Genomic DNA, 15,503 nt, shown 5'->3' with positions numbered 1-15,503 from the left:
TACAAACACCGATATCAGTAAACACCGAAATTTCAATCCAATATCCTTAGTCATAAACTCTCGGAAGCATTCGTGTCCTACTTTCTTCTGTGTTAATCGACTATAAAATAAACTCCGTGTCGTGATGGCTCGTCGGAGTGCCTTATTCCCGATTACTGTGCTGAATAATAGAGACGTGGAAGACGAAGCGGGATGGGATATTGTGTTGACTTGAGGGAGGTGCTTGTGAGGGAGGGAGTCATGATTGCTGCTTTACTGTATGGGGGTATATATATAGATAGATATATAGATAGATATATAGATATTTAGCAAGTATATAATTGGGATAATGCCTACGTGGGTAAACAATATGGGATTTACACCAATTACTCAGATTTAGTTAAAGTACTATAAACCGAACTGCTAGGAAGAATATATATATAAAGCTTATACAGCCATGACTACCTCCACCACCAACGACAACTCCCAACCCAACCCGTCACACTTCCCCTTGGCCGGGGGTGCCAACGACGGCTGGTCGACCGAGGACGAAGCTACGGCGACGTGCTACTGCGGCGCCGTGCAGCTGTCTTTCGTAAGTCCCACCTTGGCCCATGTATTTCAACGTCGTCTTAACTATACCTAGACTATGGTGCATCTTATGTATCTCGTCTAACTAACACCGCTACTATACTAAAAGCCAACCCACGGCCCGGGGCTAGTCGACGTGTTCGTGTGCAACTGCTTCGACTGCCGGAAGATCACGGCGTCCATGTTCACGACGGGCTTCGTCGTCGAGGATGCGCAGTTGAAGTATCTGCGGGGGCGGGAAAATCTGAAGACGTACGGGCAGGATAGGACTATTGCTTCGGGACATATGTACGCACGTCTTTTTATACTTGTTTATTTATTTATTTTATTCTACACGCTATACCTTGCCGGATACTTGAGCTAACTGACAACTCGCCAACAGCACAACCAACTACTTCTGCAACACCTGCGGCTCCCTCATGTACCGCGTCAGCGCGGGGCTTCCGGGCCACAGCGCGCTGCGGCTCGGCACCGTGGACGACTTCGCGCTGCACGAGACGAAGCTGAAGCCGCGCGTGGAGCAGTACGTTAAGGATCGGGTTGGGTGGCTGCGCGGGGCGGAGGGGGTGAGACAGGTGCTGGGGAGCGCTTATTAGCGTATGAATAAGTATGAATATATGTGAGGGGGAGGAGGGGGATGTAAGGGATGGATGAGTATAATATAAGAAGGTAGGGAGTTGGGAGATGAAAAAAAAAAGAAAAAGAAATTGCAGATCTGTAAATATCGATATTTGGATGTAGGTACTTATTCATTTATAAGTCTTGATCTAATGCGAGAACCCGATAATTCAAGACATCTCCGAATCATTCACCTTCACAAAAAGCCTCACGATCAACTAACTAACTAATGGCGATATTGATAATAATATAGTGATGAGCAGCCTAAACACCGAACGTAGTCCGTAAATAGGCCGATACCTACCTACACCATATATAAGACGAAAAGACAGCAAAAATAAAATACCTTAGGGTACCCAGGTCCTAGGTATGTATAACGAACCAACGTCGCCGGAGATGCAGAACTCCTCGGGCGAAGCAAGTCAACGGTGGTGAATAATACTAACGAATTCAAGCGCCGCCATCTTTTCTCCGCGGCCATCGGGGCCCGTTTAATTGGTCAATTGCGTTACCTTATCGAAAGGTCTCCCCCCCTTTATTATTATTATTATTATTATTATCAAGTCGTCGATCCACCTTCTCCCCCTTGGCTCGGCTCTAGGGTTAATACATATTTATATGGCGTATGTAATGTACTAACATACCTAAGGTATATTATATATACGACGATTAGGTGTGTAGTAGCGTGCTGCCGGATTATGGTGATATCTTCGATGGGGGCACGGCGTGTCTACAATTACATATGTCATACATAGAGTAGCCGGACGAGAATAGCGGGCCGTATTCTTGAAATCCAGGATCCAGGATGATTCTACCCATGATGGTTAAGCTCCCGTACGATAGATATAATTGGAATATCCAATGGGATTCCAGGGGATCTTGGCTGTAGTCAGCTTTTTCTTACCTACATACAAGTGATAGGTTCGGAGATGCGCATATCTCGCTGAGCAGCGTGTATACTATGGATGTGATCACATCGTCTATTTTGTCGGTGGACGACCCGCCTGCTTTACTCTATTCTGCTCCGTAACTTTGTGGGTTCTCTCTACTGTCTTATATACTCTCCTTCGTCGTGTAATACCCCCCTCCCCCCCTTTATATTTTTAAGCATCGTTGATCGTATGAGCGACGCCCCTTTTACATATCGTAACACGGCATATGTAAGCAGAATTGGGGTCTGTGACGTAGTGGTCGACGAATCCATCTTCTCTACTTCTACTTCCACTTCCACTTCGACATGGCCGTCGATAAGAGGAAAACCCTGGTTGTTGTCGGCCTGGGAATGGTCGGCATCGCATTCATGTGAGCGACTGCTTGTCTTGAGAACTCAGGATTGTGCCAAGTTTCTAATCAGCATAACTACCTATAGAGAAAAACTCCTGAAGCTCGATGCTAGGACTCGCGAATATGATATTATTGTCATCGGCGAAGAACCCCACCTCGCCTATAATCGAGTTGGTCTCACGAGCTTCTTTAGCCACCGGAAAGTCGACAACTTATATCTTAACCCCAAGGAATGGGTGAGTCGTCTGCTTTGAGACGGATCCTATGCCTACCTAAGATATACGTTACTTATAAAAGTTCAGTATGCGCTGCAAGCTCCGGACAACAAATTAAGTTATCACCTGAACACCTTGGTCACCAGCATCGATTCTACGAATAAGACGGTATCTTGTGCCAACGGCGACGTGGTCTCATACGATATCCTGGTTCTAGCAACCGGTTCCGATGCCGTTCTTCCAAGGCATACTCCCGGCCATGACGCCAATGGAGTCTTCGTCTACCGGACCGTCGAAGACCTAGAAAAGCTCATCACCTTCGGAGAGTCTCATAAAGGGACAGTCGGAGCCGTCGTCGGCGGTGGCTTGCTCGGCCTCGAAGCGGCGAATGCCATGATGGACTTGCACTGCTACGACAAGGTGAAACTAATCGAGAGGAATCGATGGGTTCTGAGTCGGCAGCTGGACGCCGACGCTGGTAACTTGGTTGTCGAAAAGGTTACAGCCTTGGGACTTGATATATTGCTAAGTAAGAGAGTAGGAAAGATCAACACAGACGAGGAAAACAATGTCACGGGAGTTATATTCGAAGATGGCGAGCAAATGGAGTGTTCTACCATTTGCTTCGCCATCGGTGTACGACCGCGAGATAGCTTAGCGAGAAGCGCCGGTATCAAGTGTGCCGATCGGGGTGGTGGGATCCTCGTCAACGACGACTTAAGCACGAGCGTTCCAGATATCTACGCCATCGGCGAGTGCGCGAGCTGGAAGAACCAGACGTTCGGTCTAATCGCCCCTGGTGTCGAGATGGCCGACGTGCTATCTTTTAACCTCACGCAAGCCAAGCTTCACCAGCCGAGGACTTTTAAGCGACCCGACCTGAGCACAAAATTGAAGCTCCTTGGAGTCGACGTCGCCAGTTTCGGTGACTTTTTCGCCGACAGAGATGGCCCTAGTGCCTTACCAGCGAAGGCAGCTAGGAAAAAGACGGACGACCAGAGCGCCGTCAAGATAGTCGTCAGTGGGCCTCCTCCGCCGCCGGTCAAGGCTCTTATATACAAAGATCCGTTCGCCCAGGTATATAAGAAATACCTATTCACTACCGACGGAAAATACTTGCTCGGCGGGATGATGATTGGAGACACTAGTGATTATATAAAATTAGTACCTATGGTCAGGAACCAGAAAGAACTCACCATTCCCCCAGCCGAGCTCATTCTCGGCGCGAAGAAAGAGGGTGACGACGGCGCCGACGACCTTGATGACGATACTCAAGTTTGTTCTTGCCACAATGTCACGAAAGGGGACATAGTCCAGAGCGTCAAGGACGGCACGTGTAAAACGATAGGGGATGTTAAAGCTTGTACCAAAGCTGGTACGGGTTGCGGTGGTTGCATGCCTCTCGTCACCAGTATTTTCACCAAGACTATGACCGACATGGGCGCCGAGGTAACGAACTACCTATGTGCGCACTTCAACTACTCTCGTGCCGATTTATATAACATCATCATGGTTAAGAGACTAAAGACTCTTCCCGATGTGATGCGAGAAGCAGGAAACGACAAGAACTCGGACGGATGCGAAGCCTGCAAGCCCGCCGTAGCAAGCATCTTTGCGTCGTTATGGAACAAGCACGTCATGGACAAGACCACACACGGTCTGCAGGACACCAACGACAGATTCTTGGGTAACATCCAGCGGAACGGCACATTCTCGGTGGTCCCTCGTGTTTCTGCTGGCGAGATCACACCGGAGAAGCTGATCATCATCGGCGAGGTTGCGAAGAAGTATAACCTATATACCAAGATCACCGGTGGGCAGCGGATCGATATGTTCGGTGCTAAGAAGCAGGATCTGCTTGACATATGGACTAGACTGATAGAGGGCGGTATGGAAAGTGGACACGCCTATGCTAAATCGTTACGTACCGTTAAGAGCTGCGTTGGAACTACGTGGTGTAGGTTTGGCATGGGAGATAGTGTGGGCATGGCGGTACGTATAGAAGAGCGGTATAAAAGTATACGAAGTCCGCATAAGATAAAAGGGGGCGTCAGCGGTTGCGTGCGCGAGTGCGCCGAGGCTCAAAACAAGGAGTTAAGCATCTCACCTAATATCGCGGCTCAGACAGATTGCCATGCTAACGACTCGACAGCTTCGGACTTATAGCCACAGAAAAAGGCTTCAACATCTTCGTCGCGGGTAATGGCGGCGCGAAGCCCAAACACTCTGAACTCCTCGTCAAGGATGTCCCGCCGTCAGAAGTCATCCCGATTTTGGATAGATACTTGATGTTTTACATCCGCACAGCAGATAAGCTACAACGTACGGCGCGATGGCTCGAGAATCTACCAGGCGGCCTACGTTACCTAAAGGAAGTTGTGCTAGAGGACAAGCTTGGCATATGCGCCTCTCTTGAAGCCCAGATGCAAGAGCTGGTAGACTCTTTTTTCGACGAGTGGGCCGAGGCGGTGCGGAACCCGATAATCGCCTCCAAGTTCAAGCAGTTCGCAAATACAAACGATACAGTCGAAACCGTAGAGACGGAGAAGGATCGCGGGCAGACACGTCCTGTGTACTGGCCCAAGGATGCGGCAGCCGAGGACTTTGCCGGCCTGAAGGACCGCTGGTCATCTACCGCCTGGCAGCCCGTCATCAAGGCTAGCTACTTTGCTGGTGCCGATGCCACGCCCAACGGCATTAGTGCGAATATCAAGCGCGGCGACACCCAGCTTGCGCTTTGGCGTGTTAAGGGGAAGTATTACGCAACGCAGCAAATGTGTCCGCATAAGCGATCCTTTGCGTTGTCGGACGGGCTCATCGGGCAGGACATCTCCCCGCCATCGCCTCCGCCTTCACCGCCATCGTCTCCCTCATCCGATCCCACCACTACTAAAAAAGAGCCGTGCAACGACCCCAAAGCACCGTGGGTCTCATGTCCATTCCACAAGCGCAACTTCGACCTGGACTCCGGAGCATGCCGCAACGACTCTTCCATGTCTATCGCTACGTTCGCCGTGGAAGAGCGCTCCGACGGTATGGTGTACCTAAAGCTGCCCCCAGTTGAGGAGCTGGATGCGGCGTTGGGAACTACAAAGTGGATGGTGCGGAAAGAAGACGGAGGGTCGGGTCAGTTCGGGGAGCTCGATCGCCGGATTGGGTTCAAGGGACGCCGGGGGAAGAGGCCGGCAGCGACGGGCGACGCAGAATTGTCGATGAGGAAAGCAGTGGAAGTGCTGCCGAGCGGTGGGGGTTGTGGTACTGCGCCGGAATGGTAGTCGTGTCATCTATCTCATGTTTGTATATACATATTTTGTCTGTACATGTGTAGCATATGGAGCATCTTTGGATACATATACGGGCCAAGACGACATTGTCTGAAGTTTATGGCACGTTTTTCAGCTGCTTGAAAACGCAATCTCGCGTTATGATGTTAAGTTGGTTGTATGACTTGTATGACCAACATTCGACCGTAGGTGAGCTTCAGCCGTAAGATGGGGCTGAAACAGGGCTACACTAGCACACGAAGGATGGCAGTAATCTCTAGTTAGGTATTCTCTCGCTCGAGATTACTTTTTACAGTGTCGGGTGCGGCGTAGTAACGATGATAATGACCTGTCGGCTGTCTATTTTGGTCACGAGATTAAATTACCTGTATGTATGTAGGGTAGAAGCTTGGACCTGACTACCGTAAAGTTCATCGCGATGGGAATGGCGCTCCTTTGTTTCTAGAACACGAGACGGACTGCGTCCGCGCAGGATTTGGTTTCAGAAATCGCGTGCACGAAGCTATGGAGCGCTATGGAGCGGCGCACTGGTCTTCTTTCATCCTTCTAGAATGAATCCCCACGATCCTACTTGAACATTTTGGTTCGACTTTGCGTCATCCATGGGGGGACAGTTATGGAGGCTCTGAGACTGTGAGACCGAGTATCAGAATGATACTGAATCGGGAGAGTAGATGACGGCACGTGCTATATATAGCGTTGCCGACCTTTACTTTGGACTCCGTGGTACGGCGTGGCCGACAGAGTGGCAATCCGAAGGACTTACACGTGGCGGCTGATTTTTGACGTCTTGCCCGCCCTGCCGCCACGAGGCAACTAAAGCCGAAGAACCGTGCAATCCATGGCGCATGAGCACGAGCATGAGCACGAGCACGAGCACGGAGCACGACGTTCAACAGTTGCTTAATCCAGTGCCACGGTAATGCCAGAATGCCAGAATGCTCAAAGAGCATTCGAAGCATTCGAAGCATTCGAAACATTCGAAACATTCGAAACCGTCACTTATCACCTTGACAAGCCGGGTTATCGTTGACAACTTCCAAGCTTCTCAACTGCCCAGCTGCCCAGTTAAATTTGCCGTTGATCATTTACGGCCGATCGGAGCTAGCCCGTTTCTGCCTGTCTGCACGTTGGGTTCCAGTGACGTGCGTGGATACGGGGTTTGGAGATGACATTCTGGAATAGTTCCATGTCTTGGTACAGACTGGTCTTGGTAGCTTTGCGACTGTTTCAGATAGATTCCGCCTCGCGATACCTACTATGTAATCGTGGGTATGTATAGGTAGAGCGCGCAGTTGTTTGTATTCCGAGTGGTATACCTACGTTAAGTTCGCAGCGGTGGGATTTGAATGGTAGGTAGGTAAGAATTAAGAAATTCTGACAATGAGAGACGAAAATAATATATATTATTTTCTTGGAGTATGTAATCTTCTGAGGCTTACGGGATGAAGTTCAAATAAGTTAGTGAATGGTTAAACATACAGTATTATGTGATCTTGGCTTCTGATGGTGAGAATCGTAGATGCGAAAATAAGAGATGGGATAGGGGGGAACAGGGGAAAGATGGACTACTATGTACCTGTAGCCACGCAGGAAGCCACAAGGAGTAGATACTTCATATGGATACCTCCAATGTCGCGTGTGTACCCCACATGTATATAGATACTATGTATGTAGTTTGGGCAACTCCTTTACTCTCTTCTTTCCACAACGTCATTATCAGACCGTAACAAGGTGCTCATATTCAGATAAGGAAGTTAAGATCCACGATGACCAATTTCACTAGTACTCTAGCCAACGGACTTTCAGGCGCTCCCCATAGCGTCATGAAGCCGAATTCTACAGTCTGAGATCTTTGACCTGGATGCATGGCCGCGCGATGCCTAACCGGGAAGTGCAACAGCACTTTTTCAACTAGTTAGTTACAAAATCATAATCTTTGTAAAATATGGTATTGCCCATAATAATGGTTAAAATGAGAAATATCATAATCTACGCAAGGAACCATTCTAAGTCACCGTATATTGCCGCTATGGTAGGTACCTTAGGTATGCTGCGATACGACACAGTGCCGTACTAGTACTTGTGAGACGCTATCCCGTTTTGCCCGGTGCCGTAGTGTACCAATTGCCAATCGCCGACGGTACATACTTACATGGAGTACCTACATACATAGTACATGCAAGGAAGTTACATGCAAGGAAGTAAGGTCATTGGATTCGAACCAAACCAATTTGGTGCTTTCTTCTTTCTTTGCTCTTAGTTCAATCTTCTCCCTCCTCCCTCTCTCCCTATTATTACAATTATTACATACATAACATTGAAACCTTTATTGTTGTTCATTGTCAATTACTTTCACTCCCCCCCTCCATCTGGGTTCTAGCGCTGCTTATTATTGCTTCTTCTATTAGACTGGTTGTTTCTCTACTAGTTATATTACTTTACATACCTACCTCCCAAACACAGCTAATAATAACAATAACTTGCCCAGTTTAGCCAGGTTGAGGATACATTCAGACATTCATAACCTAGTAGGGATCTAAGAGTGGATCTTTCTGACCTCCTGACATCTCGTTCTCCCTATCATTATTTTTATCTCCTTGCGCTTAATAACTGGTTTATCTTTCTTGGTTTTTTCCAATCATCTATTGTTTAAATCTTTAAATCGTCATCTGTTCACCGTCTCCCCGCGGCTGAACAACGAGTAGAGTTGCGGAAACCGGGTGTTGATACCCCCAAGTTTCCCTATGGGCAACAGCCAAGGCAAGCCCGTTGATCTCAACGGCGAAGGTATGTTTTTTTCTTTCTTCTTGTTCTAATATTTAAAAGGGGTCCAGACTCTACCCGTTGTCTCAGAAGTACCGTTTGCCGTGTCGATGTCAATAGCTAACCGAGTACCATCTTTTATTGCTTATTAGTGAACCTAAACCATTTCCGATTATTACGAGTTGTCGGTCGCGGTGCCTTTGGTAAAGTGCGAATAGTCGAACGAAAAGATACCAACCTATCGTTTGCCCTAAAGTACATTCGTAAAGATGAGGGTGCGTCGACTTCTAAAAGGCCAATCCTTATATCTATCTAAACGATGAGAGAGAGTCAACGGATATTGATATTACTTTGCCTCCGTAGTCGTACGGTCTGAAAGCGTCCGAAATATTATACGAGAACGACGCATGCTCGAGCATGTGAACCATCCTTTTATCTGTAACTTGCGCTATAGTTTCCAAGATATCGAGTATATGTACGCATCAACCATTACATGATTGCCCTCAACATCCAAACGGCCTATCTAATTCGATTTATATTTATACAATAATAGGTACCTTGTGGTTGACTTAATGAGCGGAGGCGACCTACGTTTTCACATCTCGAGAAAGGCTTTCACCGAAGAGGCAGTGCGTTTCTGGATAGCTGAATTGGGATGTGCGCTCAGATACATACACGGGCAAGGCATAATACATCGAGATGTGAAGCCGGACAACGTGCTACTAGATGCTGACGGCCATGTTCACTTGACTGATTTCGTGAGTTGCCTTGCCCCTTGCCTTTACCCCGCCATTCGCAATAGCTAACGTGTCGTTATCTAGAACGTTGCCTCAGACGTTATACCCGGAAAGGTTCTCACGAGCAAATCAGGAACTCTTGCGTACCTCGCCCCCGAAGTATATGCAGGTAAAGGGTACGACGTGAGGGCCGATTGGTGGTCGCTGGGGGTACTGTTTTACGAATGTATCTACAACAAGGTACGAATAACTAACCCGTCTTTTCGAAACTTGACGATCCAGTCATGTGCTTACTACGATTATAGCGGCCATTTGAGGGTAATTCGGAATCTACCTTGACGAATGTCATCCTTGCAGCAAACCCGAAATTCCCCGTCACTCAACCTCCGGTCTCACTACCGTGCCTGTACGCCATCGGTTCTGCTTTGAATCCGAACCCCGACAAGAGGCTCGGTCATACCTGGCAAAGCTTCATAAACGAGTCCTTCTTTCAGTGTATTGACTTTGAGGCTTTAGAAAGAAAAGAACTGGAGCCTGTGTTTATCCCATCGTCAGAGAAGACCAACTTCGATGCTACCTACGACCTCGAAGAATTGTTATTAGAGGAAGCGCCGCTTGAGGCCAGGGCGCGGAGGCAAAAACCCAGAGAGAGGTTAAAGGATGATGCCACTGAGAAGGAGATCCGGGAAGAAGAGTTATACCGTACCATCGAGCGGGAATTTCAGCCGTTTGATTACACTGTGGCAGCTTATAAGAAGTGAGTGTCTTTTACTACCCAGTTGCCCTATTCGCTAACCATTGGATCAGAATTACGGCACAGCAGGCGGCGGATGGAACCGGAGATAATAGTCCTGCTCTGAGCCCAGCCAATGAAGAGCCTCGAGCCATTAGTACCGACGAGGCCAAACCAGCTCCAACCAACAATAGAGCTCCGCAACAATTATACCAACCGTCACCTGTACAAAATAAACCGCCATCGGATAAGAGTATTACGACAAGCGGTAGCCGCGCAGCCAAAAGCGCGCCTCGGCCCCCAGCGCCGCTTCCATCATATCACCGCACATACGGCAAGAGCGTTTCTCAGTCTTCAGGTCTACAAGTCAAATCCTCCAGCGGCGGCATATCGGTCACGTTGGAAGATACGGGCAGCTGGTCGGATCTAGCGCGTAGGGATGCGACGTTACCGGCCGATGCTAATGTCGCGGCTGAGGATAAGTCGTCTGGGGGTGGTGGCGTCTTTGGGCTTTTCGGCCGAAAGAAGAGGGGCCATAGTCCAAAGCCAAAAGAGAGGGGAGTCTTGGGTAAAGAAGGGGCACGACAGATAATTGGTTGATACCACATGCGCACTGGATATTATTGGGCGCATCGGCGTCTTCTGGGTATTGGAAATGGACCACCAGGACTGCCGTGGGCTTATTGCAACACAATTCCCTCCGCTTATCGTAGGGAGAAATCCTTCACGATGGTCGACCTGTCAGCTAAGCTGAGTGGCATTTTCGAGTCATTTCGATATCACTGGCGAACCACATCAGACTCGTCGATTTGACGGATTATAATATTTCTAGCGGCTCCAAGTTTTGCGAATACTATGTGCCGCAAACGAAAACGAGTAAACAGCCTCGTTGAAGCGAAAGCTGTGTCAAACTCTTTTGGAGCGAGTTGATACAGACTTAACCGACCCCTTTCAATACCCGCTCCACGAGCCCCTTTAAGTGAGCTCACCTTAGGCCATATTATAATACGGAACTATCGTCCGATGGCCATATTCTCCTTAGGAGTTGATTCGAATTTCAGGCGGTTCTATCCGCAAGATTAATCGAAGTCAACACGACACATGCATTATACCCTCGGTTGGAAGCCCTCAAAATAGAGGTTTTACAACATTCTTGAATGATATAGTTTACAGCACCCGCCGCTGAGAGTAACCTACGAGGGATACGAGGTGGCAACGTCCATATATGGGGGTAGCGGCGAGTGCAGTGCACAAACAACTACAATCGGTGTTCTATAATGGTGAAGAATGGGATATCCAACCCCTACGCTTGATATGTAGAGAACATGAAATATACATAATTGTAAATGATTTATTTTGATATATTACAAGCTGTCTTTGATTTTGTGTCATGATTGGTGTAACTGTCGACACATATATCTAAGCAAATGGCAGTTATGAGCTTACTTCGATCAGAGGAGTCAGGCATATCAGTAATCAATACACAGTATTCGTTAGAGAATGTGTTTGATGTGAGTCTTCGCAAGCGTTAGGATCATGGCCGAGCCAATGAAACCCCCGGCTTTCTATGCATGTCCGAGGCGTATAGTCCTAGGATGTGTCGACATTAAGTTATACTTATAAGCATCTGCTTATAAGTGAGTGAGTAAGTCAGGCTCATAGCTTCATGTAACAACTACCTATTCAGTTAACATAACTCTATTATACCACTGACTAGAATGAAGTATGAGTATACACCACTCGACCCAACGTCGCAAGACATTCGCTTAGTCACTATACTCCCTGGGAAATTCGACGACCCCATCCAGATCAACATCACTCACGCCCCGCTCATCCCGCCTACTCGGGATGATAAGCCAAAGCGGATGTCGCTGGCCTCCCTACGGGGAACCATTCCTCAGAGCTGGAACGCCCGCGAGACCTTAGAAGGCCGTATCGTTTTTCGAAATTACGACGGCATGTATTCTTCCTGGGACCATCCGGATCCTAATTTCCCGCGCGACAGGTATGAACTTCCCCAAGACGGGAAGTCGAGCGTCAAGTTCGAGGCGCTGTCTTATACTTGGGGATCACCGAAGGTCAGGGAGAAGGCGGCGGTGGTTCAGGGCGAGGGGGAGGAAGTTAGAGGGTTAAAAGCGTTGAGGACGCAGCGTCTGCCTATTCAGGGGAACCTCCAGGAAGCGATACGTCACCTTCGGTATGAGGATAAGGGCCGGGTTGTGTGGATCGATGCTCTTTGCATCAACCAAGATGACCTCGACGAGCGGAGCGAGCAGGTTAAGCGTATGGGCCTGATCTACACGCTCGCTCATAGGGTTATAGCATGGTTAGGTCCCGGCACCCCAAGTAGCGATCTTGCGTTTGCCAAGCTGGCGTATCTCGGCCGACAAATCGAGCACACCAAAGACGGTACCATGCTCTCCGCGCCCGGCTGCACGGAAGACAAATGGTTCTCGAGCAAGACCGCTCTGCCCTGGGACACGGCCACATGGGACGCCATCTCCGAGACGTGTTCGCGGGACTGGTTCGCGCGGCTCTGGATCGTGCAGGAAATCCATCTCGGCAACGCCAACTCGGTGCTGAAATGCGGGCACAGCGAGATCTCCTGGGCCTTGTTCCGCAGAGCCATCATCTGCATCCACGCCAAGGACGTCGGCGTCCCCGAGACCCTCTGGCACAAGACGCAGCAGATCAAGTTCCTGTGCGAGCACCTCGCCGACATGCCGTTTGCGGAAACGCTCAAGAACCACCACATGCGCCCGTGTCTCGACGCGCGCGATAAGATCTACGGCCTGCTGAGCCTGGCGCCGCCGGAAATCGCTAGGTATGTTACCCCGGACTATAACATGTCCCCGCTCGAGGTGTTCAGGAGCGTCTTTTTGGCGTTTGTAAAGCATGAGAGGCGCGTTTCGCTGCTGCCGTATGCGGGGAGGAGGTACGCGACTGCTACTACGATTCCGGCGGAGTGGCCGACTTGGTTGCCGGATTGGTCGCGTTACTTGCGCGTCACGGCGCCTCACCACGTCGGGTTCTGCGCCAGCGGGATCTCAGCCTCGCGCGCGAAATACGTCGACCCCGGACGTCTCGAGGTCTCGGGGGTATACTTCGCCAGCGTGTCGTGCGTCGGCGCTCAGATCGCCACGGATAATTTCGCCGACTTCCGCGGGACGTGTCGGCGTATGGGCCTCGATCGGTTAAAGGGGGCGGCGGCCCCGTACCCGTCCCGCGGGACGTACCGCGACGCGTGGCTGGAGACGCTGGCGCTGGGGAGAGTCGAGGATCGGTCTTATGGTATTGGGTACCCTAGCCTGGATAGTCTGGCGGCGATGATAGCTGCGCCGGAGGGAGGAAGAGAGGCTGAGAGGGAGGAGAAGGAGAAGGGGTTGTCGGATGGGTGGAAGATATGGACTACTGGGCGGATTAATGGGTGTTATCTGTTTAGTACGCAGAATGGGTATGTGGGTATGATAAATGGAGAGCCGCGGCAGGGTGAGTCTTGGAGAGCTGGCTGTTTTGCTGGTGTCGTCGTCGTCGTCGTTGTTGTTGAATGGAAAGCTGACTTGAAAGGAGGTGTTTAGGTGATGAGATCTTTGTGGTTCTTGGGTGTAATATGCCTATGCTTTTGAGACCGACAGCAAGTGGAGAGCACGAGGTCATTGGTGATTGTTACGGTGAGTACCTATATATTCCAAGACTTTGCTGGGAATAAGCTTAGGTTAAGGTCCTCGAGCTATATAATCCCCTTTCTCTTTCCCCGCCTTTATGGGAAATTCTCGCTAACTATGATGATTGCAGTACATGGTATTAGTGAGTAATCTTCGAGTTATCCCCTCCAGCCCCTATCCTTCAGGACGCGGACAGAAACTCCCCTCATCAAGCTAGCTGCTTATATGGCGTCTATATACCAAATCCCGGACACAGACACCCAAAAAATACTACTCGCAAGGATTACATAGGTACTGACCTCCCCCAGTGGACGGCGAAGCCCTCTTCGGCTCGATCCCCCCGCCCTGGACAGCGCAGATAGGCGCCGACGAAGACAACCGCGTGCGAGTGATGTACTACAACGAGGAAACCGGGGTCATGTACAGAGACCACCAGCGGCTGCAGGAGGTCCCGGTGCCGATGGGGTGGGAGGAGATCACCGCGTGGGACAAGTCCCGGGCCGACCCCTTGTATTGTAAGAAGTTCTACAATAAGGAGACGGGCGAGGTGATTAACTCGGACCCGAGACTCTTTCCGGAAGCGTTTAGGGAACGTGGGGTTCCTGTTGAGACTATTACGCTTGTTTGACGCTGTCTTTGGTGGCGGTGTTGTATACCCAATGTAAGTTAGATGTAAGTTAGACAAGGCATGGTCCGGTATGGTCCGGTATTAGTCAATGTCTCCTGGCTGGATGTTTTCAAAAGGTGTTCTACTCAACTTAGTAGTTAGTCTATGGTTTCGGATGCTACGGCTTTATAGAGCTATCGCATAAAGTATCGACTTCGAGAACAAGCCAAGTCCGCCATCGTAGACTAGGCATCTCATAGGAAAAGACGGACTAAAGCTAGTCGACATACGGTTTAAGCAAGGCAAGGGTACGGATATGTTGGTAGGATATATACTCCGCGGACGACTTATAGCTCTGCCGTGGAGTAAATAATTAATAATACTCCTTACCAATCTCGCCGCCGAGGCCACTATTTACCTTGGCTATCACCGAAAAGCAACTAGGTAGCTTAGTAATTATTATAATTCGCGGCTCTCTATTTTATGTACTGCTAGTGTTCTATATATAAAGACAGACAAGTAGACATTATCTCCATCTGAAAATATGTTCACGTCGGGTCTCTTGTCTCTACACTAGGAAGATCTACTTAGACCACTCTTAAATCGACGTAAGTGGTATTGACATGGACGAGAAAAACAAGTAAGCAGGCACGGCATACACAATACACATCATCCCCGAAGCGTCAAAGTCATCGATATCGTCATCGTCATTCCCTCCTTTTCTCGTGAGAATACCTTTTGCATTCCCTTTACTTATCTGCTACCTAGGTAATATTCCTAGTACTTGTACTTAGCCTTGACCACCGCCGTGGTATAGTCATAGGCAGCCATACTCGTTACCATACATAAATATGTCATGTCGTCCCCGCCACGTATTATCCTCCCGTATCAGCGGACAAGGGGCACGTACGGTCCAAGGAAATAGGAAAATAAGGAAAAAGAAAAAAGGATGAAAGGAGAACTCTGTATTTCAGTGATTTTCCCGCCTTTCTCTGTCGCAAATGCATGCAACAAACTCCGGTTC

The 15,503-nt window shown here is 49.2% G+C and overlaps 4 protein-coding genes across 4 annotated transcripts; all 4 read left to right on the top strand.

Annotated features, from left to right (window-relative positions):
• Positions 1 to 147: 147 nt before the first annotated feature.
• F5Y00DRAFT_230390 (Mss4-like protein) lies at positions 148 to 1,312 on the top strand. The gene is made up of 3 exons (XM_048006895.1): positions 148 to 574; positions 680 to 858; positions 953 to 1,312. The coding sequence occupies exons 1-3, from the start codon at positions 437 to 439 to the stop codon at positions 1,164 to 1,166; spliced, it is 531 nt and encodes a 176-aa protein (XP_047867048.1). The 5' UTR covers positions 148 to 436; the 3' UTR covers positions 1,167 to 1,312.
• Positions 1,313 to 2,425: 1,113 nt separating this feature from the next.
• F5Y00DRAFT_267823 (nitrite reductase) lies at positions 2,426 to 6,381 on the top strand (the record flags this gene model as incomplete). The annotated part of the gene is made up of 4 exons (XM_048012133.1): positions 2,426 to 2,490; positions 2,558 to 2,708; positions 2,775 to 4,780; positions 4,840 to 6,381. 4 exons carry the CDS (start codon positions 2,426 to 2,428, stop codon positions 5,960 to 5,962), a joined length of 3,345 nt encoding a protein of 1,114 aa, XP_047867047.1. The 3' UTR covers positions 5,963 to 6,381.
• A 2,337-nt stretch (positions 6,382 to 8,718) lies between these two features.
• On the top strand, positions 8,719 to 10,807 carry F5Y00DRAFT_259658 (kinase-like protein; the record flags this gene model as incomplete). The annotated part of the gene is made up of 7 exons (XM_048010913.1): positions 8,719 to 8,761; positions 8,890 to 9,012; positions 9,101 to 9,212; positions 9,291 to 9,495; positions 9,559 to 9,714; positions 9,780 to 10,231; positions 10,282 to 10,807. The coding sequence occupies 7 exons, from the start codon at positions 8,719 to 8,721 to the stop codon at positions 10,805 to 10,807; spliced, it is 1,617 nt and encodes a 538-aa protein (XP_047867046.1).
• A 666-nt stretch (positions 10,808 to 11,473) lies between these two features.
• F5Y00DRAFT_14848 (HET-domain-containing protein) lies at positions 11,474 to 14,872 on the top strand. Its single transcript, XM_048004480.1, has 5 exons — positions 11,474 to 13,696; positions 13,786 to 13,878; positions 14,003 to 14,014; positions 14,181 to 14,573; positions 14,635 to 14,872. The coding sequence occupies exons 1-4, from the start codon at positions 11,926 to 11,928 to the stop codon at positions 14,498 to 14,500; spliced, it is 2,196 nt and encodes a 731-aa protein (XP_047867045.1). The 5' UTR covers positions 11,474 to 11,925; the 3' UTR covers positions 14,501 to 14,573; positions 14,635 to 14,872.
• The last annotated feature ends 631 nt before the right edge of the window (positions 14,873 to 15,503 follow it).

The sequence above is a fragment of the Daldinia vernicosa genome (genome assembly GCF_022497035.1).
Source record: "Daldinia vernicosa strain CBS 139.73 unplaced genomic scaffold F5Y00scaffold_11, whole genome shotgun sequence".
Taxonomy (NCBI): Eukaryota; Fungi; Ascomycota; class Sordariomycetes; order Xylariales; family Hypoxylaceae; genus Daldinia; species Daldinia vernicosa.
Note: the sequence above shows the minus strand (reverse complement) of the source record. Positions and strands in the feature narration are given on the sequence as shown.